Source organism: Staurois parvus, unplaced genomic scaffold, assembly GCF_062004578.1.
Source record: "Staurois parvus isolate SC_StPar_1 unplaced genomic scaffold, SC_StPar_1.0 ptg000558l, whole genome shotgun sequence".
NCBI classification, from domain to species: domain Eukaryota; kingdom Metazoa; phylum Chordata; class Amphibia; order Anura; family Ranidae; genus Staurois; species Staurois parvus.
In genome coordinates, this window is record NW_028318354.1 from 180,904 (window position 1) to 204,591 (window position 23,688).

The window sequence follows — 23,688 nt, forward strand, 5'->3', positions numbered from 1 at the left end:
GCCACCATGGTCTGTTTCTGTTACCCACTAATGGTGCGAAATTCGAACGAAAATTCCAAAAACAATTCTTTTGGAATTCAACCCATGTATGGCCGGGTTTAGGAGCAAAGCTAAATTTTAGACAACAAAATCCCAAGTAACAAGAATTCAACTGCAGGTGAGTCTAATTATCACTTGCCGTCCAGAGGATTTACCCCCCCCCCCCTTCCTGACCAGGCCATATTTTGCGATACGGCGCTGCGTTACTTTGACAATTGCGCGGTCATGCAACGCTGCACTCAAATGAAAAATCCTTTTTTCCCCACAAATAGAACTTTCTTTCGGTGGTATTTGATCACCTGTGTGTTTTTTATTTTTTTGCGCTATGAAAGACCGACATATTTTGGGAAAAAAACAATATTTTTTTGCTATTAAACATATCCAGTAAAAAAATAAAAAAAATCACATTTTGTCATAAATTTATGCCAAAATGTATTCTGCTCCATGCCTTTGCTAAAAAGAAAAATCCCAATACGTGTAAATTAATTGGTTTACATGAAAGCTATAGCATTTACAAATGGCGGTATATTTACTGGAATTTAACTTTTTTTTTCCACTAATGGCGGCGATCAGTGGCTTATAGCTGGACTGCAGTGGGCATTCTGACACTGGGGGGAACTGACTAACTGTCACTGACATCCCCAGTGACACCAATACAGTGATCAGTGCTAATAAAAAGCACTGACTCTACTAATGGCACTCGGAAGGAAGGGGTTAACATCTGGGGCGATCAAAGGGTTAACTGTGTGCTGTTTCACAGTATGCTGTGTGTGTGTTTTCCACTGTAAGCACACTGCTTTGTATGGCTCTACAAAGCAGTGTGCAGGAGCTGACAGGGGAGAGATCTGTGTTGTTTATACACATTCAGTAGTTCTTGAAGATCGCCGGGTGTAGGCAGGGAATCACCAGCCGGGACCCGGTGATTGATGCCACGAATGGCGGCGCGCACGCTCCCTACCCGGAACTGCAAAATCACAATTTTGCACACCCGTGCCACCCTGGTATTTGTGCTATAGGGCGGTGCGGAAGCGGTTAACAAGTATTCAAATCCAGGTTAGTCTAATTATTCAATAAACAGGTGTCCAACAGACAGTTAGTTATAAAAGGGCGTTGCTTAACAAAGAAGGCCCCTCCCATTTCATGCTGTCAGCAATGGCACCACACAAAAGAGAAATGTCACAAGACCCGAGAAAGAAAATAATTTCAGTACACAAGAAAGGTGAAGGCTACAAGAAGATCAGCAAAGCTTTACTTATAAGTCAGAATACTGTAGCAAAATTGATGCAAAAATATAACAAAGATGAAACTGCAACCATCTCACAGAGACATCCAGGCTGTCCACGGAAGTTAACACGTCGACAGGAGTGTCTTCTGCTGAGAAGGGTTGAAGAAAACTGCCATGCAAGTTCACTGCAGTTAGTTTAAAAAGTAGAAAGCCAAACTGGGGTGATTGTTTCCCATGACACCATACAGCGTACACTGCAGAGGAATGACATGCATGGGTGTCGTCCATGAAGGAAGCCGCTCCTAAAGCCCATGCACAAGAAAGCTCTCCTAGAATTTGCCAGCACCCATGCTGAAAAAGAAGATGCCCACTGGGACTCTATACTCTGCAGTAATGAGACCAAGATAAATGTTTCTGGAACTCATGTCTTCAAAACTGTATGGCATTGCAAAGGTGAGGAGTACAAAGACAAATGCATGGTGCCTACAGCAAAACATGGTGGTGGCAGTGTCCTTCTGTGGGGCTGCATGAGTGCTGCTGGTGTCGGGGAGCTGCATTTTATTGATGGTATCATGAATTCACAGATGTACTGCTCTATACTGCAAGAAAAGATGCTACCATCACTCCGCACCCTTGGTCGTCGTGTACTTTTCCAGCATGACAATGATCCAAAACACACATCTAGGGCCACTGTTGCCTTTCTGAAGAAGAACAGGGTGAATGTGATTTGTGACCAAGTATGTCTCCTGAACTTAACCCAATCAAACACCTATGGGGAATTCTGAAGAGACAAGCTGAGCATCACTCAACTCTCCACCCAACATCCCGGCTCTAAAAGACGTTCCTGAAGAATGGAAAAATATAGATGTTGCAATATGTCACCAACTTTTGAATTCCATGCCTAGAAGACTTGGTGCTGTCCTTACAAATCATGGAGGTCATACAAAATACTAGGAGTGGTTTTTGTGGGGTGTATTCATTTTTGCATCACATAATTTGGGTAAAACTGAAGATTTTGTTGTGAAGACGTTATATTATTAACCTTACTTTCATGTAATGAGCTAAACAATTGTTCTATAAAACTCAGTTTTGTCAAAATTTTGGAAATTGTTCTTGTGTTCATTGTGATATAGACTAAAATCTTACTTTTCAAAAGGGGTGTACTCATTTATGCTGAGCACTGTATCTGCCGGTTGTCATATTCTTTGGGCATAGTGGGAACTATGGCTCTATAGTTTACGGTCATGAAATAGTAATGGTAGTTTTGTCCTTTTCTATCTGGACAGAAAAGCTCCTGGTTCTGACTGTAGCCACCGAGGAGACAGATGGATTTCGGCGTTTTCAGAGATCAGCCCAATGCTTCAACTACAAAGTGAAGGTGAGTTAGAACCAGGTCTGTGGCCCCCCGAGGGCATCTTCTTCTTCACAAAGGAATTCCAGGAAATAGCAGACCAAGGCAAATATTTCATAGCTCAGACTGTCCTTTGGCTGTGATTTAAAGAGCCTACAAATGTTAGAGAATGTTTCCCCAGATGGATCTAAATTTAGGCCAAGATGTATTCTGCTACATTTCTTTTGAAAATAACCCAAATCAGTGTTTATTATTTAGTCTGTAGACGTTGTAGAGTTCACAATCTATGGTATATACAGTGGGGATCGAAAGTTTGGGCACCCCAGCTAAAAATTTGTATTAATGTGCATAAAGAAGCCAAGGAAAGATGGAAAAATCTCCAAAAGGCATCAAATTACAGATTAGACATTCTTATAATATGTCAACAAAAGTTAGATTTTATTTCCATCATTTACACTTTCAAAATAACAGAAAACAAAAAAATGTCTGCAAAAGTTTGGGCACCCTGCAGAATTTATAGCATGCACTGCCCCCTTTGCCAAGCTGAGACCTGCCAGTGTCATGGATTGTTCTCAATCATCGTCTGGGAAGACCAGGTTATGTCAATCTCAAAGGTTTTAAATGCCCAGACTCATCTGACCTTGCCCCAACAATCAGCATCATGGGTTCTTCTAAGCAGTTGTCTAGAAAACTGAAACTGAAAATAGTTGACGCTCACAAAGCTGGAGAAGGCTATAAGAAGATAGCAAAGCGTTTTCAGATGTCAATATCCTCTGTTCGGAAACTTTCGATCCCCACTGTATCTGAAAATCTATGAGCCCTGAAGTACTGAAGGCCAGTCTAATTTCTTGAGGCCCAAATATGTCAGGACAGTACAGATATCCCCCAAATTACCCCTTTTTTGCAACGTAGATAGTCTGAGGTATTTAGTAAGAGGCATGGCAAGTTTTTTAAAGTATTTTATTGGAAATGAAGACATTTAAAAAAAAAAAATTTCACATTTTTTTTTTTTTAACATACTGTCACCAGTACAATACAGCATCATTATATAACTGGTGTGCTGGTGGTGATTGGGGACACTGACTGGTGACCATACGAAAAAATAAAACTACCGGTATTTTTTTCCAATTTGTATATTTTTCATTGCTTTTTTTTTTTATTATGATTTTTTTTTCATAACACAGTAGTATAATGTTACCATTGTAACATTGTACCACTCTGGGGAAGTGATCTGTATTTTTTTTAAACGTTATGATTGCTTATAGCAAAGAATTTTGTTGCTATAAGAAAACATTTAATTGAATGAAATCAATTTTTTTGTTGTGATTAGCTCTGATTGGCCACAGCTAATCACGTGACACAGATGGGCTGTGATTGGCCCAGTCTGTGCCATGTGATTACTATGATCAAGTACAGCTAGCGACACAATTGCATACAATGGATGGCATTAAAGGAAGCCATCCATTGTTTACAGCTGGTACTGGCAACAGGCCGGTACACAGATCTGTGACAGATCTCGCCACAGCGCAGCCCCGCGGTGCGATCCGGGAGGACATCATATGACGCCCATTCGGATTGATTAGAGTCCCGCTTGGCCGTCATTTTGCTATTAGCTGGCTAACCCCTGAACTTGTTAACCCCTTCCCACCATGTGACCACTGTGATTGGTAGTCACAAAGGTCACATGAGCGGAAAGCTACCTATCACAAGTATGAATTGTTCTACTCTGGGGAAGTGATCAGTTTTTTTTTTTTAACTTTATGATTGCTTATAGCAAAGAATTTTGTTGCTATAAGAAAGCATTTAATTGAAGGAAATCGATTTTTTTTTGTTGTGATTAGCTCTTATTGGCCACAGCTAATCACATGACACAGATGGGCTGTGATTGGCCCAGTCTGTACCATGTGATTACTGTGACTAATCACGGATAGCGACACAATTGCATACAATAGATGGCATTAAAGGAAGCCATCCATTATTTATAACTGATACTGGCAACGGGCCGGTACACAGATCTGTGACATATCTCGCCACAGCACGGTCCCGTGAGAACACGCAAGGTGCCAACCCGGGAGGGCATGATATGATGCCCACTCGGATCGACAAGAGTCCCGCTCAGCCGTCATTTTGCTATTGGCTGGCTAACCCCTGAGCTAGTTTATCCCTTCCCAAAATGTGACTACTGCGATTGGTAGTCACAAAGGTCACATGATCGGGAAGTTACCTATCACAAGTATGCATGGGGAGCTTTCCGGTACCTGCCCATTACTGTGCTGGGTTCTTGCTCTCAGCACAGTAAAGTGTGTACCTAGTATGTATGCGCTAGGTCGGCGGGAAGTGGTTAAAAAGGTTAAAGTTCACCCTCCCTATCCTAAAAGAAATTTCAGATCCCTAATGCTTGTCCCTATAGGAAAAAAAACATACTTATCAGTCAATAAAGTCCAGCGTTGTCTTTCATGCAGTCTAAGTTCCCCCTTCTCCAGTCTGCTCCCACGCCACCTTCTTGAAATGAGCATGGGCACATGTACAGGTAGGCCATGGGTTTCTGCCAGGTCCCATAGGCTTGGCAGAGACCCACCACGTGTCTTTGCATGCATCAGGTCCCCCTGCACATGTGCAGACTGCCATGGATCTCTGCCCGGTCCCACAGAACCCGCGTCATATCTGCTCATGAGCAAGACTGTGCAAACTGTCTGCTGGAATGTGTGACGTAGGTGAGAATTCAGGAAGTGAAGGTATAAAAATAAAATAAAAGTAATCTATTTACAGTTTAAAATTTTTGTCCTGCAATTCTGCAAGCAGGGAGGCAGGTGGCAGGACGTAAATAAATGGGTGAAGGTTTCCTTTAAAAGCCCATCCCCAACGCTGCTTATTTTTACCTTCCTTTTACTCCACCACCATTGGCTGTGAGAGGGAAGAAAAGAAGCTAAGTCTGGCTGGAGTTTACATGAGGCTAAAGATCCCCCCTAACCTCCAATGCCCTTGGGTCTAATAAATGGCTCATTAGCACCGAGTTGTAGAAGGAAAGAAGATACATGATCTACTGTACCCAGAAGTACCAACTTTTTGTCTTTGCTTCAGTTGTGGCAGCAGATAGGCGATGAGTATATGCGAGGTGGCACCAGGCATTAAAATATAACTGCACACAAGAATACTTGTCTTCATGGTGAGTATTTGGCAAAGAGTGCAGCCTGTTAAAAGCAATTTAATATCTCTGTATGATGTTCCTGCAGGTCCTGGGGCTCGGGGAAGAATGGCATGGAGAGGGGCAGAAGGTCCGACTCCTAAAGGCTGCACTGGAACAATATGCCGACGATGAAGATCAGATTATCCTCTTCACTGAAAGGTATCTGTGGGCAAAATAAAAAAAAAAAAAAAAATCCTGACAGGTATTTTTTTTATATATATATATTTTTTGGTTTACTCTATGCAAAACTCTCTCAAAAGAAAAAAAAAAAGTTCAATTTTAGATACAGATGGTGCCTGGGTGGCTGTGACAGCCCATGGCTTCTCTATGTCAGGGGTCTTTAACACTGAGATCTCCCTGACATTCATGACCATGTTCCTATCCATCTAGAGGTTGTTCTGGTCATGGCTGCTGTTAGAAACAACAGGGCCCATACAGCCAACCTGATAGCCCCCCCCATCCCCCAGAAAACACAGGTTACTATGCTTCAGTTACGAATGAACACAGTGAGTGATCGGTACATTCATTTAGGAAAGGAAGGGGCTGATAAATGTGACATTTTTACCTGGATCCTTCCCCCACTCTCCATCCCGAAGGATCCAATTGTGTGCTTTCAGCTGCCGGAGGAAAGGAGAGGAGGAAGCCGGCAGCACTGTGGGTGTGGGGGCACACTGGGTGACGGGGGGAAGTAGGGGAATTGGTATGGTGCATAGGGAGGGTGATGGATGTGGCAAGGAGGCAATTACTGGAACCAATTCTCTCTATGGCTCTCTCTGCAGCAGCTGAAAGCCAACAGCAGGGAGAGGAGAAGCCAGCTTTCAGCTGCTGCAGAGAGAGCCATAGAGGGGATTGGTTCCAGTAATTGCCTTGCCATGCTGATCACCCTCCCTGCCCACATCTGCTTCACCCAGATGCCTGGGCCTCCTTACTGGCTTGGGCCCCATACAGGAGGATTGGTGGTACCCCTTTATCCACTGCCCTGGTTCTACTCACCTTTGTGTGTTCCAGCTCCCACTGTTAAGATTCTCTGTAATCTAACATATAAATCAGGCAGGGATGGTGAGAGACCCTCATAAAGGACACAGCAGGAGTGTAAAACCAGGAAGTTGGCACATTGATGGTGGGAGCCCCTCATAATGGGTACAGCAGTTGTAGAGACCTGGGAACTCCATGCAGGGATGGTGGGAACCCCTTATAATGGGCATATCAGGTGTAGAGACCTGGGGACTTGATGCAGGGGTGGTGGGAACCCCTCATAGTGAACACAGCAGGTGTACAAACCTAGGAACACAATTCAGGAACCGTGGCAGCCACGGTCCCAATAGTGGGTACAGCAGGTGTACAAGACCTGGGAACTCAATGTAGGTATGTTGGGAACCCCTCATATTGGGCACAGAAGGTGTGCAGGCCTGGGAACGCAGCACAGAGATGGTGAGAATCCCTCATAATGGGCACATTGAGAGATAGAAGAAACTCTCAGGGGGTGTATTACTCCAGCATCCCCCAACACTGAAAACTCACTTCCAGGTAGACTGATGAATTATAGTGATACTAAAGCTGAAAATGTTCCTTGCATTAAGGTAAACAACGTCTTCTATCACAAGATGCTGCATGTCGTAATGGACTTTTCCTTATTGCTTTGCTCTGCGTATTTCCTTTGCAGCTACGATGACATATTTGCTTCAGGCCCGGCTGAACTTGTGAAGAAATTGAAGCAAGCCAAAAGCAAGGTGGTGTTCTCAGCAGAAGCCGTGGCCTATCCTGAACGACGTCTGGAGCCCAAATATCCGAGTGTCATAGAAGGCAAACGTTTCCTGGGATCGGCAGGTAAGTCTCCGACACATGGAACTCCAGTTCCCAGTGTTTAATGCTGAACTTTGGGGAAAAGAAAACAATATCCTTGGAGTGTGGCTCCCGAACAGTCCAAGGAATAAACGCTCGTATTTGCCTGGGGTACTGGGAAAGGGACTTTTACTTTGTCCCTGACTCCTGGAGGCTCCTTCTTCCATGTGACTGGTGCCCCAAATCCTCTTCTCTAACACACTCCAGTTGGTGGTCGTACTCTGATGTCATTACGTACAATGCAGGACCTGCAGTCCTGCATTGTAAGAGGATGAAAAGGGCCCACCCACAACATAGAGCATGGAAGGGAAGAGGAGAGCACCGGCTGCTGGGGGAGGGAGGGAAAAGGTAAGTAACACTGCTTTTTATTGATGCTCTAGGCCAGGGAGTCTTCAAACTTTTCAGTACAAGTTCCACCATATTGCATTTTACTAGTATTTGTGAGCTGAATAAAATCCTCTCTTACCAAGGGTCCCCATCAGTGTCGCCACCCTACAACAGGGTCCCCATCGGAGTCCCCACTTTGCATCAGTGCTGCCACCTTGCATCAGGGTCCCCATCAGAGTCCCCACCTTGCATCAGTGCCCCCACCTTGCATCAGGGTCTCCATCAGAGTCCCCACCTTGCATCAGTGCCCCCACCTTGCATCACAGTCTCCATCAGAGTCCCCACCTTGCATCAGTGCCCCCACCTTGCATCAGGGTCCCCATCAGAGTCCCCACCTTGCACCAGTGCCGCCACCTTGCATCACGGTCCCCATCGGAGTCCCCACCTTGCATCATTGCCCCCACCTTGCATCAGGGTCCCCATCAGAGTCCATGCATCAGGGTTCCCCCCCATACATAAGGGTCCCCATCAGAGCCCTCTCTCGTAGCGGTACAAATTTGTTCCCTTTATCAGTCCAAAATCCCAGTTGAAGCACAAAGCAACCAAATGTCTTCCGGGTGCCACCTCTGACCCATGAAATGGATAGCACACAAGGAATAAATGCTGCTTGGAAAACCGGAAGAATCTGGTACTATAATCCAGAAGGCAGACAAAAAAAGCAACAAATAGATCAGTAAGAATTAAGATTAATCATCTATGCAGAACTGCTAAATAAGATAAAGAATTTGAATTTGCTGCAAAAACAAGCCAGTCCTCAAAAAAAGTGGGGACCGGGCACCTGTAGTGAACAGACTGATGAATCCTTGTTCTGAATAGCTGGAATCAGTCTCTATACAGATGGTAAGGAAACGAGAATTCCAGTTGGTAGTAAATAAAGACACTTTATGATGCAAACAATATCCACTTATATGTGGGACAGGGTCTGTGCACCAGGAAGCCATCAATGTGGTGGTGGTTGGGGGTAGGATGTGTACCTTCCTCTCCTGTGGCATGGCAATGTGTTTCGAAGCTCTGCCTCTTTGTCAAGCCAAGTCTTGGTGTGGAAAGCCTACGTTCAGGTAGTACTTCTGTATACTATATGCAGGTTGCTCATGTACCAGCATACAGCCATACATGGAGGTTGTATGCAGCACCTGGGCTTCTTGGGTGTTAAAGTGTGCCTATCATATGTTGTATGTGGCCTCATGCACTTGTGAGGCCATGAAAAGAAGTTGGAGTTTGTCAGTTTTGACTCACCCCCCCTTCCCCAACTCTCACTATTGACTCTCCTCTCTGCAGCTTTCATAGGCTATGCTCCGTATCTACACAAACTGGTGGCCGATTGGGATGGGGCCGATGAAGACAGCGACCAACTCTACTACACCAAGATCTACTTAGACCCCGTGAAGAGAGTAAGTGACCTGCAGACTGCAGGCCTGATGTTGGCTCTACACAGGGCAATCATTTGGGGATTTAAATGAGAATAATTAGTGCAACCTACCAACTTTATGGATTAGCAAAATTGAAAGTTTTATTCTCCCTGAAACGTAAAATGTTTCAGGGGGGATCTTTAGAGGACTACATTGAATTCAGTAGGGAAGGCAAAAGTAATGTAGTTTTTCTTTGTCAAAAGTTTTATTGAAACGCAGATCAATACAAAACAACTGATCGCCTGCTCAGGGGTACAGATCAATACGTAAACAGATGAAGTAACAGGCGGTGCTCACAACATTTTCAGAACAATTAGATCAGAATAATGCCAACCTGTGACCGAGGCCACAGTGCGGCTTCCATGACCCAGGGACAAGCCCGAGAGGACAAACCGTAGGCAATAACGACAATTCAATCGCGTTTCATTTAACAATAGAGAGAGGACAGAGGAATAAACCAAAAGAAAAGAAATAGAGGAAAAAGCAGGAACATAGTAGAAAAAGAAAGGGGTAACCTCCTGCAGGTCTGGGTCACAGCTGGGATTTAGAGGGTCCCTAGTCCCAACGGGGATAGAGTAGGGAACTCATAAGTCCACCAAGGATGCCAGATTTTCAGGAATTTAGCATGTGAATCACCAACAATACTAGTCATCTTTTTGTGTAACATCAAGGTGGTCAGGGTGAGTTTGACCTTACAGAAAGGGACAGAGGGCGATCTCCATGCTTTGGCAATGACCCTTTTATCGGCAATGAAATCATAGGTGGCCAGCTTCTGTTGAAAGTAATGTAGTTTTTATTTATGGGGCAGCACAGTGGCTGAATGGTTAACACTTCCACCTGGCAGTACTAGGGTTGTTGGTTTGAATCCCAACCACAGCGCCACCTGCCTGGAGTTTTCATGTTCTCCCTGTGCCTGCTTGAGCTTCTTCTGGTTTCCTCCCTCACTCCAAAGACATGCTGGTAGGTTAATTGGCTCCTGTCTAAATTGTCCCTAGTATGTGTATGTATGAATGTGAGTTAGGGACCTTAGATTGTACACCCCTTGAGGGTATCGACTCATGTGACTGTACAATATATATATGTAAAGCGCTGCATCAATGGACAGCTCTATATAAGTACCTGTAATAAATAAGATAAATAAAAATACATTCAGTAGGGAAGGCAAAAATAATGTAGTTTTTAGGGTTGCAATGGGTTTTAAGTAGCTCTCGAGGGTCACAGAAGCACTTTTCATGTATCCTGGACCTGTTCTTCCACTAAAATTTGCCTCTCATGGCTCCAGAAAAAGTAAAACATTAAAAAACGAAAATAAAACTTAGTTATCATACTGAAATAACAAATACACAACAAAACATGTAAAAATAAAACCACAAATGCAAGGAACACTGAATTTTCTGAGCTATTCCCACTGTGTTCTGTGTGATTGCCGGCGAATGTCGCTATGCTTTTTTCTATCCAAGTGGGATGACAGCAGGAAAATACGGCCACTAGATGGAGCTGATGAACATAAATACAGTCAGGTCCATATTATATATATTTGCACACAGGCACAATTTCCATACTTTTGGCTCTGTATGCCACCAGAATAAATTAAAAGGAAACAATCGAAATTAATTTGAAGTGCAGACTTTCAGCTTTAATTCAAGGGGTTGAACCTAAATATCAAGTACACATTTTATGCACAGTCCCTCCATTTTCAGTGGCTCAACTTTAATTGGACAAATGAATCTAATCATAAATAAAATGCTCATTTGTAATATTTTGTTGAGAATCCTTTACTGGCAATGACTGCCTGAATTCTGGAACCCATGGACATGACCAAAGACTGGGTTTCCTCCTTTCTGATGCTTTGCCAGGCTCTAACTGCAGCTGTCTTCAGTTGTTCTTTGTTTGTGGGTCTTTCTCTCTTTTTAGTTTTGTCTTCAGCAAGTGAAATGCATGCTCAATGGGGTTGAGATCAGGTGATTGAGTCGGCCATTGCAGAATATTCCACTTCTTTTCCTGCAAAAGCTCCTGGGTTGCTTTTGCAGTGTGTTTTGGATCATTGTCCATCTGTACTGTGAAGTGCAGTCCAATCAACTTTTCTGCATTTGGCTGAATCTGGGCTGACAGTATATCTGTAAACATGGCAGAATTAATCTGGCTGCTTCTATCTTCTGTCACATCATCAATAAACACCAATGACCCAGTGCCACTGGAAGCCATGCATGCCCATGCCATCACACTGCCTCCACCATGTTTTACAGATGACGTTGTGTACTTTTGATCATGAGCTGTTCCAAGCCTTCTCCACACTTTTTTCTTCCCGTCATTCTGGTACAGATTAATCTTAGTTTCATCCATCCAAACAATGCTTTTCCAGAACTGGTCTGGCATTTTTAGATGTGTTTTGGCAAAGTCTAATCTGGCTTTTCTATTCTTCAGGCCTATGAATGGTTTGCACCTTCTGGTGAACCCTCTGTATTTGCTCTCGTGAAGTCTTCTCTTGATTGCAGACAATGATACGCCCACCTCCTGGAGAGAGTGTCCTTCTCTTGTCTGGGTGTTGTGAATGGGTTTTTCTGTACCATAGAGAGGATCCTGTGGTCATCCACCATTGTTGTCTTCTGTGGGCGTCCATGCCTTTTTATGTTGCTGAGCTCACCAGTGCGTTCTTCTTTCCTCAGAATGTACCAAACTGTTGATTTGGCCACTCCTAATGTTGCTGCTATATCTCTGATGGATTTGTTTCATTTTTGAAGCCTTACAACGGCCTGTTTCACTTTCATGGACAGCTCCTTTGAACACATGATGTAGGTTCACAGCAATAGATTCCAAATGCAATACCACACTGAGGTTGGCCATACACTATACAATTTTCTGTCCAGTTGCCTTTAGATTTACCTTAAACTATGTAGTGCAAGGGCCTGCCTAATTGGATACAATTGAAAGTGTTGTTTAGGTTTAACCGCATATTATATATTTTTTGGTAAATCTAAAGCAATTTTTAAAGAAAATTGAATAATGTATGGCCAGCCTTAGCATCAATTCCAGACCTTTTACCTACTTAAATGATGAAGAAATAATGGAGTAGCCCACACCTGGCCATAAAACAGCTTTTGATTCAATTTTCCAATTAATTTTGGTCCCTCGAAAAAGGGGGGATGGCTAGTCTTAAGAGCTGTAATTCCTAAGCCCTTCCTCCAATTTGGATGTACATACCCTCAAATTAAACCTGAGAGTGTGCACTTTCAGACCATTTCCATTATAGAACTATAGCTTGAATATGTTTCGGTAAATACCTGAAAAAATCTAAAATTGTGCCTGTGTCCAAATATATATGGACCTAACTGTATATACCTATTTGTTATGATCATTAGTTCCATCTAGTGGCCATAATGCAGTATTTTCCTGATTAACGTTTTTCTTAGGAATGAATAACATCCAACCCGGAAAGAAAATATCCCAGTAACATTCAATTTTGCTGACATTCACACAGAACAAGTGTACATGCAATATTACAGGAAAAATAGCTCTGTGAATTATTTTGTTTTCTAAATACACCTCTAAGTGAAATAAACAAAACTCTGCTAAAAAAAAAAAAAAGAGTAGATCATTTGTTTCAAGCAGACTTTGCCTTACAAAAGAAATCTTGTGAGCTGATAACGTCCTTTATTCTCTGCCCTTGCGGACTATTATTTTTCCTAGATATCCTTGAGGAGTACAGAACACCCTCCCTTTGTGTTGGGGCAAGGGGGAGGTGTTTGTAGTCCTAACACACTTCCTATCCTAGGGTGACAGTACTGCTCCTCCATGGATACAGTACTGTGAATGTTGCTATCCTAGAAAAAGTAGTTTGTTACTGACAGGATAAAGGGGAAAAGCTCTGTGAAAAAAAAGAAAACTAATGCAACCACCACATCTGAGGGGTGTTAAGCTGCAATATATTTCAGTTTTGCTCTTGGGTTTAGATACCCTTTAATTACGTGACGGAAAGGGTAAATGTTTACAAATATAATCTTGGGTTAGGGTCAGCTTTGATACAGCAAAACTTGATTCTAATAATACCTATTTATTTTATTAAAAGGAAAAAACAAACATTACTTTGGACCACCGGTGCCGAATATTCCAGAGCCTGTATGGATCTGAGGGTGAGTACGTCGCCAAAATTGTATTTTTGTGCTGAAGTAGTCATAAAAACACTTGAGTATCAGCCTGTATATTTTTTCAGTGCCATGATAGTTTGACTGACAATTACTTGGTCATGCAGTAGCGCACATAAGTACATTTTATACTTTCTTTCATTTTTTTTTTAGACAAATAGAGCTTTGTATGGTGTTATTTAATAATTTTTGTGCTTTTTACATTTTTTTTTTTTTTACTATGTTACCCTTGATCCTCTGCTCCGTCTTGTGGCCATAGTGCGGTCATATCCTGATTCAGGTGTTTCAGGAGAGTTCTGCATTATGGACACTTGATGAAGCTGGCGATTATAGAAAAAAAAACAAGTGTGTGTCTGAATGCTGAGACATTCTCACAGTAAGTTTTTTCATAGATAGACATCCCTAAAGGCATTATACACTTTCAAATAGTTTTTATTATTTATAAATAGGTGTATTTATATTCCCTGTGCTGTTTGTTTGCCCCTTACCTTGTAATGATGGGCTCCCATGTTGTAGTTGCAGTTTGTAGTAACATGGCTGAGTGATTCCCCTACGTCCATGCATTGCTTCAACTAGCTTGTCCCTATGTGCCAAAGGGACAACTTCCTGATTCAAGGCACACAGCATCCAGTGCATGTGTTACCTTAAATGTGGGAGTGCTAATGCAATGAAAAAAAAACCATCTTGCAACTGCACGGTGAGCTCTCTGTGTCTGTAAATGTTCTGCCTGCTCGTGCCTATGTCAGATCTAATTACTGTGTAGCTCTCACCTGCAGGACACCAGTCTGGAAGACACAGGGATTGTGGGATATATAGTTTCTTCCCAGGAAGTGTCAGTTCTCAGACTGCAGACAGAGATCACGTATTAACCTTTGCAGTGCCAGATTACACGCCTCATGTTTCTACACAAACCGAAACTTCGGACACAAAAATGTGAAGCTTTTCTCTATTATAGACCATGTGTACAGGGCAACAAATGACACCACAAATGTACATGATCAGTGCACATCTTATGCAGGTGGAAAACACAAAGTGTGGGAAGGAAGGTTTTTAATGTCCTTAAAATTTACTGATGGTGAATTCTGCTTTCTTTCCTGTCATTCCTACTTACTATTACAATACACTTGGAGCAGACATGTGGTGGCTGCACATATGTTGTGCTCAGATTTTTCATGCATAGCCCTGTCCACCCAGCCACCGGAATTAGAGGAAATGTCAGACAAGCTGTAGTCTTAGGATAGACAGGGCATTTTATTATAAGGACTTTTCTATGATAACAGTGGAGTTTCCCTTTATTCGGTTCCTATTTCTTTTAGGGGACGTGGTGATGAAGTTTGAGAATGGACGAGTCAGAGCACGGAATCTCGCCTACGACACCCTTCCTGTTCTGGTGCATGGCAATGGGCCTACTAAGGTGGGAATCTATGCCATATGTCAGATATACACTATATTGCCAAAAGTATTGGGCCAGCCCTCCAAATCATTGGATTCAGGTGTTCCAATCACCTCCATGGCCACAGGTGTATACAATTAAGCCCCTAGGCATGCAGACTGCTTCTACAAACATTTGTGAAAGAATAAGTCGCTCTCAGGAGCTCAGTGACTCCAAGCGTGGTCCCGCGATAGGTTGCCACCTGTGCAATAAGTCCATCCGTGACATTTCCTTCCTACTAAATATTCCACGATCAACTGTTAGTGGGATTATAACAAAGTGGAAGCAACTGGGAAGAACAGCAACTCAGTCACCAATGGTAGGCCACATAAAATGACAGAGCGGGGTCAGCACATGCTGAAGTGCACAGTGCGCAGAAGTCTCCAACTGTCTGCAGAGTCAATAGCTAAAGACCTCCAAACTTGGTGTTACCTTCAGATTAGCACAACAGTGCGTAGAGAGTTTCATGGAATGGGTTTCCATGGCCGAGCAGCTGCATCCAAGCCTTGCATTACCAAGTGCAATGCAAAGCGTCGGATGCAGTGGTGTAAAGCACGCCGCCACTGGACTCTAGAGGAGTGGAGATGTGTTTTCTGGAGCGATGAATCACGCTTCTCTGTCCGGCAATCCGATGGACGTGTCTGGGTTTGGTGGTTGCCAGGAGAACGGTACTTGTCTGACTGCATTGTGCTAAGTGTAAAGTTTGATGGAGGGGGGATTATGGTGTGGGGTTGTTTTTCAGGGGTTGGGCTTGGCCCCTTAGTTCCAGTGAAGGGAACTCTTAAGGCATCAGCATACCAAGACATTTTGGACAATTTCATGCTCCCAACTTTGTGGGAACAGTTTGAGGATGGCCCTTTCCTGTTCCAACATGACTGCACAAAGCAAGGTCCATAAAGACATGGATGAGTGAGTTTGGGGTGGAGGAACTTGACTGTCCTGCACAGAGTCCTGACCTCAACCTGAAGGAACACCTGTGGGATGAATTAGAGTGGAGACAGCAAGCCAGGCCTTCTCGTCCGACATCAGTGGCTGACCTCACAAATGCACTTCTGGAAGAATGGTCAAACCTTCCCATAGACGCCCTCCTAAACCTTGTGGACGGCCTTCCCAGAAGAGATAAAGCTGTTATAGCTGCGAAGGGCGGGGCCAACTCAATATTGAACCCTACGGACTAAGACTGGGAGGCCATTAAAGTTCATGTGCGTGTAAAGGCAGGCCGACCAATACTTTTGGCAATATATTGTATGTATGTGTATGAGGGCCACAGATAATCTGCCTATGAATGAGTATTGCCTTATAATCTAAATGTGCCTCTGTGCTAAGTCAGTGCAACATAGCTGCATGAAATTGGCAAATCTATCAAGAGAACCTGTCTTCAATGGGCATCTGTAATCATTTAAATCTCCACTCTTGGTTTATTATAAAAGTGCAGCCTTATTAATCAGAGATTACAGGAATTGTACCATGTATCTGTATTCTCTCCCTGTCATATCTGTAAGACTATCCAGTGCCCTGCCTGAGCTGAACAGATCTAAAAGCTGTCACTTAACTAAGGATTGTTAATTGGCTGTTTCACCTCCTTCAACAGCCTGGACATGGTGTTAATTATTAGGCCTAAGCACGTGCAGCAGGTAGGTCAGCCTCAATGGGGGCCATAAGCTGGCCATAGATGCACTGAAATTTAGCTGGTTTAGCAGGGACTGGGCAAATTTCAATTAGTGTGTGGATATCCGCTGATCGACTTCTGGCGAATGGATAAGTCAAGAAATATTTGTTAATCAGTGGCTGCAGTCGCTGAATGATGTATTCTGACAGCACAATGTCTTGCTGTCTAGATACAGTGCCCCAGCGGGGGGAGAGGGATGCCTCCATTTGTAGATAGAGGAACATTTATTTTTCATTCCCATGGATGAAGAAGAAAAAAATACTTACATGTGACCAGCTTTACAGCCAGACACTGACCTGACATGTCTGCTGTGACAGAGAGAATAATGGAAGCAAATAACAGCACACAGCTCTTCCTGAGAGGTAAGGCTACACTATTATAAAAGTTTGGCAACTCAGATTTATTACAAATGTCCAGATGAGGCAAAGAATATCTCTCTTTGTTTGGAATTTTAACTTTAGGCTAGGTTCACACATTGGAAAAAGAAGCACACGGGGTGCAAACATCTAGTGCATTATCCAAGCTTTATATAAAAGCGATAACATACTTACAAACATGGAAGCATAAAAGCCTATAAAGCCACTGAGATGACCCAACGTGGTAACAGAGTTCCCAACTGGTATTGAAGTCGGCTCCTTCCTCAGACCTAAAGCCGACCACAGTTTGTGCCCTAATAAATGTGTGTGTCATAGGTACCGCCTATCTCAAGGCTCCTCCCCACAGCATGGGAGGGGACCAGATAGGGTAAAAATGATAAATAATAAAATATGTATAAGGTGGGCTCCACCTGGCCCTCTGGATACCCATTGGCTCAAGACAATACAATCTATTATGTTAAATGTAATGTTCACACCCTCATGATAAAAATCAATATACAGTTAGGTCCATATATATTTGGACACAGGCACAATTATAGATGTTTTCAGGTATTTACTAAAACATATTCAAGCTATTGTTATATAATGGATATGGGTGGAAAGTGCACACTCTCAGGTTTAATTTGAGGGTATGTACATCCAAATTGGAGGAAGGGTTTAGGAATTACAGCTCTTAAGAGTAGCCATCCCCCCCTTTTTTTTCAAGGGACCAAAAGTATTTGGACAATTGAATCAAAAGCTGTTTCATGGCCAGGTGTGGGCTACCCCTTTGTTATTTCTTCAAAGGTTTGGAGTTGATTCTAAGTCTGGTATTTGCATTTGGAATCTATTGCTGTGAACCTACATCATGCATTCAAAGGAGCTGCCCATTTCTGAAAAAAAAAACTAAAATTATGCCTGTGTCCAAATATATATGGACCTATCTGTATATGTGTATATATCTCTGAAGAAATCTATATGTATGTATAGAGAAAAAAAATACCTTAGAAGAGGAAGGGGGAGAAAAAAAAACAGCCAGTCGTGTGAAGGGGAAGAAAGGTTCACACATATGCAGGTTGTGGTTGATGTGTTTTTCCGATGCAGTTTTTTAAATTTTTGATGTAATTTGTATTTTTGGGATGTGTAAGGGCTCGTTCACACTTGGCTGTTTTACCAACGCTTGCCAAACGCCCCTATAGCGTTTGGCAAGCGTTGGTCCGGCGTTTGTGGAGCTTTTTTTAACGCTCGGCAAACACTCCACAAACGCCGCATGCGCGGTTTAGCGGCAGTTGCTTGGCGTTTGCCAAGCGTTAAAAATGCCCCACAAACGCCTACAATGCAGTTTTGAATGGTGTTACCGCTCCGCAAACGCCCCGCAACCGGGTTGAACCGCACCGCAAACGCCGGCCGGGCGTTTGCAGAGCGGCACCATAGACTAGAATAGGAGGCTTCAACGCCTCCTGACTCGACCAGAGGCGTCCGTTTTGACGCAACGCGTTTGCGGAGCGGCATCATAGACTAGAATACGGTGCTTCAACGCCCTCTGACTCGACCAGAGGCGTCCGTTTTGACGCAATGCGACGCGACACAAACGCTCCCGTTAGAACAGCACCATGTGCTGTAATGTGCAGAATTGGCAGAGGCGTTTGGGAAGCGGTAAAAACGCCTCTCTGCCGCCTGCACACAACGCTAGTGTGAACGTAGCCTTAATGTTGCTAGGGGGAGGTGCAGGAAAAAAAAGCACCAAAAACGCACGTTACATGCACTTTTTATGCATTTGCATTGAAGTCTATGGAACCAAAAACTCATCATGTTGCGGGCAAAAAAGTCCCTGACTGTTTCCAAAAAACGAATCGGCTAAAAACACACAGATGTGAACGTGACCCATAGGAAATCGTTTAATGGACTGTAGTGTGTTTCTGCAAAACTGAAAATGCACCGCAATACGCATAGGTGTGGACCTGGCCTAATAAATAATGGGTGAACATATTTGACTTATTTCCAGCCCTGCCAGTGGAGAGTAATATTTATTAGTAGATTATGGGTTCTACACACTTGTGGCTAATGCTTGTGTCTCTCAATCAGCTTCTGATGAATTATCTGGGGAATTACATCCCTCGTGTATGGACCTTTGAGACCGGCTGTGTCGTCTGTGATGAGGGCTTAAGGAGTCTCTCTGGATTTAAGGTAAATAAATTACCGTTCCTCTTTTTTTTTTTTTTTTATCATGCATTTAGTGATCAGAAAATCCATATTAATAAAGCTGATCTCCAGGAAAACAGCGAAGTACACCGATGACATGAGCTGTTTTACCTGCCAAGGAATTTGTCTTTTTGTCCATCCAGACCAGACCTGAGATTACACAGCTCTGCCACACAGTACAGACCTATCTGGTAGGGCAAGAGACCTGATTTGTAATCTGCTGCAGTTAAGTCTTGTTCCTCCCCCAGCCTGTGACTGTACAGTAAAAGGAGGAGCAATAGATTTATCCGTTTTATTTCTCTGTCACTCTGCTCTCTCCTCCTATCACCATTTCCCTTGGTAACACATGAGCACTGCAGCAGAATTGATTGGCTCCTTGTGCTGTCCCCTTCCTTTTCTAGTCTGAGTTCTGCTGTACAGGGACACAAGAGGCTGATACCAAGTCACATCCAGGCACTTACACTGCTTACACTTGGAAACTAAATATATTGTATTTATTCATTAACTAAATGTATTAATTTATTACATGTATGTATTTATTAAAGCGGAGCTCCAGTCTCCTCTGCACTTTTCTACAAAATGCACCTGCATTATTCTCTTCAGTTGCAGTATATAATTAGGACAAGTGTATGTCATTTGCTTACTTGCAAATGTGACATTCCTCAGCAGGATCCCGGCAGGCAGGCAGCGGCCATTACTAGTGTGGGCATCTGAAGCCAGCTCCTACTTTCTTCTGGATTCTGTGCAGCTGGCTACCCAGCATGCACCTCCTGATCTTGCGCTGTAAGGACATGGCACGGCACACTGTGTTTGTAGGTTGCCATAACAATGGCGACGGCGGCGACGGAAGATCCCGACCAGTTGTTATGGCAACCTGTCAATCATTCCTCCTGATAACGTCACTTCCGGTCAAAAAATACCGCGAGACTTCACCATTAGGCTTCCCAAAGACACCTGGGAAAACCAATGGCGATATCCCAAGAGTTTTAGGGAATCACGTAATGATGAAGTCGCCTAGGCGGCTGGACCGGAAGTGCAGGATACTGACAGCAAAAAAAGGTATTTTGAAATAAATATTATTATTATTATACAGTATTTATAAAGCGCCAATAGTTCGCTCAGCACTGTACATTACAAAGGGGGACAGAACATGTGACAGAACAATACCAATACAATGCAAAACATGAGGGGATCGAGGGCCCTGCTCTTTGGAGCTTACAATCTAGGAGGGAGGGGATAGTGGCACAGGAGGAGATAGCTGTGGGGGATGGAGTGGTAGGAAGAGTGGAGGAGGTCGGCAGGTTAGCAGGGGGTGGGGTAGGCTTCCCTGAAGAGATGGGTTTTCAGGGTGCGCCTAAAGGAGAGGAGAGTAGGTGATAATCTGATGGGTTGGGGCAGGGAGTTCCAGAGGATGGGTGACACCCTGGAGAAGTCCTGGAGGCGGGCATGGGAGGAGGAGACCAGGGAACTAGAGAGAAGGAGGTCTTGTGCGGAGCGGAGTGTGCGTGCTGGGCGGTACTTGGATATTAGGTCGGTGATGCAGTACGGGGCAGTGTGGTGGACAGCTTTGTACGTCAGTGTTAAATAAAAATATCCCATAACAGACTGTTCTGCGGGTGGGCATTGTGTGGCAAGAATCATGAAAAAAGGGTGGAACTCCGCTGTAAGATTATTATATTTAGTTTGTTAAAATGTATTCATTTTTATCTATAAAATTTTATTTTATTTATTACATTTGGCATGACCTGTTCAATTCCTTGCTCCTCTACATCCTCTGGCTGCTGCAGAATGGCGGTTGGCATAGTCAGAATGGTAGTAGGTACCCTATTGCTGCAGTTTTACTGTTGCTAAACTTTTGTTTTTATTTTTTTATTGTGGAACACCTTCTCTTATTCCCACCTTGACACCTTTACTGCCCTGGATCAGCTCATCTTACAAGCCTTCTCCTCTTTTCTTTTTTTTTGTCAGACTGACGAATCTTTCCCATTGGTTGTGATTGGTGTTTTTATTGATCAGCCCACGCCATTCACCTCAGAGTTCTTCAAGCGGATTAGTAACCTGGAGTACCCCAAGAAGCGTATCCAGCTGTATATCGCCAGTCGTGTGAGTACGACCGTGCTGTTAGAAGACAGGCGGTGAATCTTCCATTGCATGCTGCTCAGCCAGCAGATGCAAATTTGCACTGATGCCCCTGGATTCTGCTTACACATGCAGAATCCATGATTATCCATAACATTCCTCGCTGTGGCTATGTGTCTTGCAAGGCTTGCTGGGAAATATTTAACCCTTTGTTTCCTGTAACTCCAGGAGCCCAATCATCAGAGACAAGTGGAGAAGTTCTTGAAGGAACACAGTGCAGAATACAACCTAGTAAAATACATTGCACCAGAAGAAATCTCAAATGCCGCAGATGCCCGCAATGCTGGAATGTAAGTTTTTTTGTTTGCTTCTTATTTTTTATATGTGTAACAAAAGGTAAAAATATATATACAGTCTATACAGTATTCTCAATATACCTATTACATAACATGATCAAGGGGTGTAGATAATGGGGGGGTGATGGGGGTCCAAAACATCCCCAGAGTGTCTGTCAATGGTACAGTCTCTGCAGCTGGCTAGGAAACGTCAGCTAGCAATTATGTTTCCTGGAGCTGAATAAATTGAAATAGACCACCACAATAGAGTACCCACGCACACCACCTAATTGTCTCCCTTTTTGGTTCCCAAAGCTGAACCCCCTTCCCAGAAAAGAAAATTATCTTCGGACTTGGATGTCATAATCTTAGAAATAGTCTTATTGCCTGTGTAAACATTTGAAAAAAACTAAGTACATATTCGTGTGCGTATTACATGTGCAGCCTCTGCTTCCTTCAGGCTAGGTTCACACTGCCACAACTTGGGATCCGACTTGTGAGACCCCAAGTCGCATGACATGTTAAATTCCATGTTAGTCATTGAGAGCCGTCCTAATTAGCACTGCAGAAGTCACTTCAACTTTAGAAAAGGTTCCTGTATTACTTCAAGGCGACTTCTATCCGACTTGTGCCCATAGACGTTAATGGAAGTCGCCTCCATGGTCAGATCCTTGTCTATACTGATGTGATTTGGATCTGACATTAAAGGAAGATTACCCAGGCAAAGTGGCATGGCATAAAAGTCACACATCAAAGTCGTACTCAAAGTCGCATCAAGTCGCCAGCAAATCGTCAGGAAGTTGCATGGCAAAGTCGCACCGTAAGTCACTTGACTTTCAAGTTGCGGTAATATAAATCGGGCCTCAGAGTGCTTTATATAGATGATACATGTTTATGTTTAGCAGGGATGTTGCATTCCCCAGCGTATCCCCACGTAAGCCGAGAGAGAGAGAGAGATTGTTTATATAAATACAGGCGTACCTCGGCTTATGAATGTAATTTGTTCCTCGGGACTTTTCGTATTGTGAAGAATTCTTAATACGAATCGTGGTTTCCCATAGGCATGCATTGAAAACCAATTAATCTGTTCTGTAAAAAAAAAGTATTTTATCTGTTCAAAACTCTTTATAAAGTGAACTTTAAAGACATAAATACTGTACAGGGACATGATTAAAAATTAATTTGTAAATGTATTGAAAACCAATTAAGCTGTTCCAGAGGTCACAAAAAAAAGTAAAAAAAAGTTTTATCTGTTCAAAACTCTTTATAAAGTGCACTTTAAAAGCAAAAAGGGACATAATTAAAAAAAAATACGTAAATGCATTGATAACCAATTAATCCATTCCGGAGGTCAGAAAAAGTCCCAAAAAAAGTATTTTATCTGTTCAAAACGCTTTATAAAGTGCACTTTAAAGGCATAAATACTGTACAGGGACATGATTAAAAATTAATTCGTAAATGCATTGAAAACCAATTAATCCCGTTCGTATTGTGAAAATAATTCGTAAACCGAGCCATTATTTTCAATCGATTTTCATTCATAAACCGAAAATTGCGTTAACTGAGTCGTTCATAAACCGAGGTACGCCTGAATGTGCAAAAGGATCACTCTCAGCTGAAAACTTGCTCTTAAATTAAATACACTGTAAAAGACATTTAAATTCTATTCCAAGCCACAACTTTGTTCCGCTTTAGTTCTGGAGATAGAATATTGAATAGTTAGAGGATGATTCACCCCAGTGGACACACAGAAGTAAAAACCTGACAGGGAGTCCAACCCTTCCACACTGCATCCAAAACTAAAAAAGTTTGATTTTTAGATACACTTTAACATACTTTGTTACCTGTAATAAAGAAAAAACCTCCAGCCTTCCCTTCAGTCTTCCCACAATTATTCAGGCTCCTCACCTGTACTGAAATTGCCAGTTGTGAGCTTCTTACAGTTACATTAGTAGCTGCAGTAAGTCAGACAGGGCCCACCTCATTTCCTGCCTGGAAAACGCCCAGCATCATCCAGCACTTTCTTGCCCAGC

The 23,688-nt window shown here is 43.0% G+C and overlaps 1 protein-coding gene across 1 annotated transcript in view; it reads left to right on the forward strand.

Annotated features, from left to right (window-relative positions):
- PLOD1 (procollagen-lysine,2-oxoglutarate 5-dioxygenase 1) overlaps positions 1-23,688 on the forward strand; it is a 70,631-nt gene that overhangs the window by 18,020 nt on the left and 28,923 nt on the right. The window contains exons 2-10 of the mRNA XM_089691250.1: positions 2,551-2,642; positions 5,849-5,961; positions 7,466-7,629; positions 9,310-9,422; positions 13,507-13,570; positions 14,899-14,996; positions 19,125-19,226; positions 21,210-21,344; positions 21,549-21,670. Coding sequence (XP_089547376.1) covers positions 2,551-2,642; positions 5,849-5,961; positions 7,466-7,629; positions 9,310-9,422; positions 13,507-13,570; positions 14,899-14,996; positions 19,125-19,226; positions 21,210-21,344; positions 21,549-21,670 — 1,003 coding nt within the window. The remainder of the gene's footprint in view (positions 1-2,550; positions 2,643-5,848; positions 5,962-7,465; positions 7,630-9,309; positions 9,423-13,506; positions 13,571-14,898; positions 14,997-19,124; positions 19,227-21,209; positions 21,345-21,548; positions 21,671-23,688) is intronic.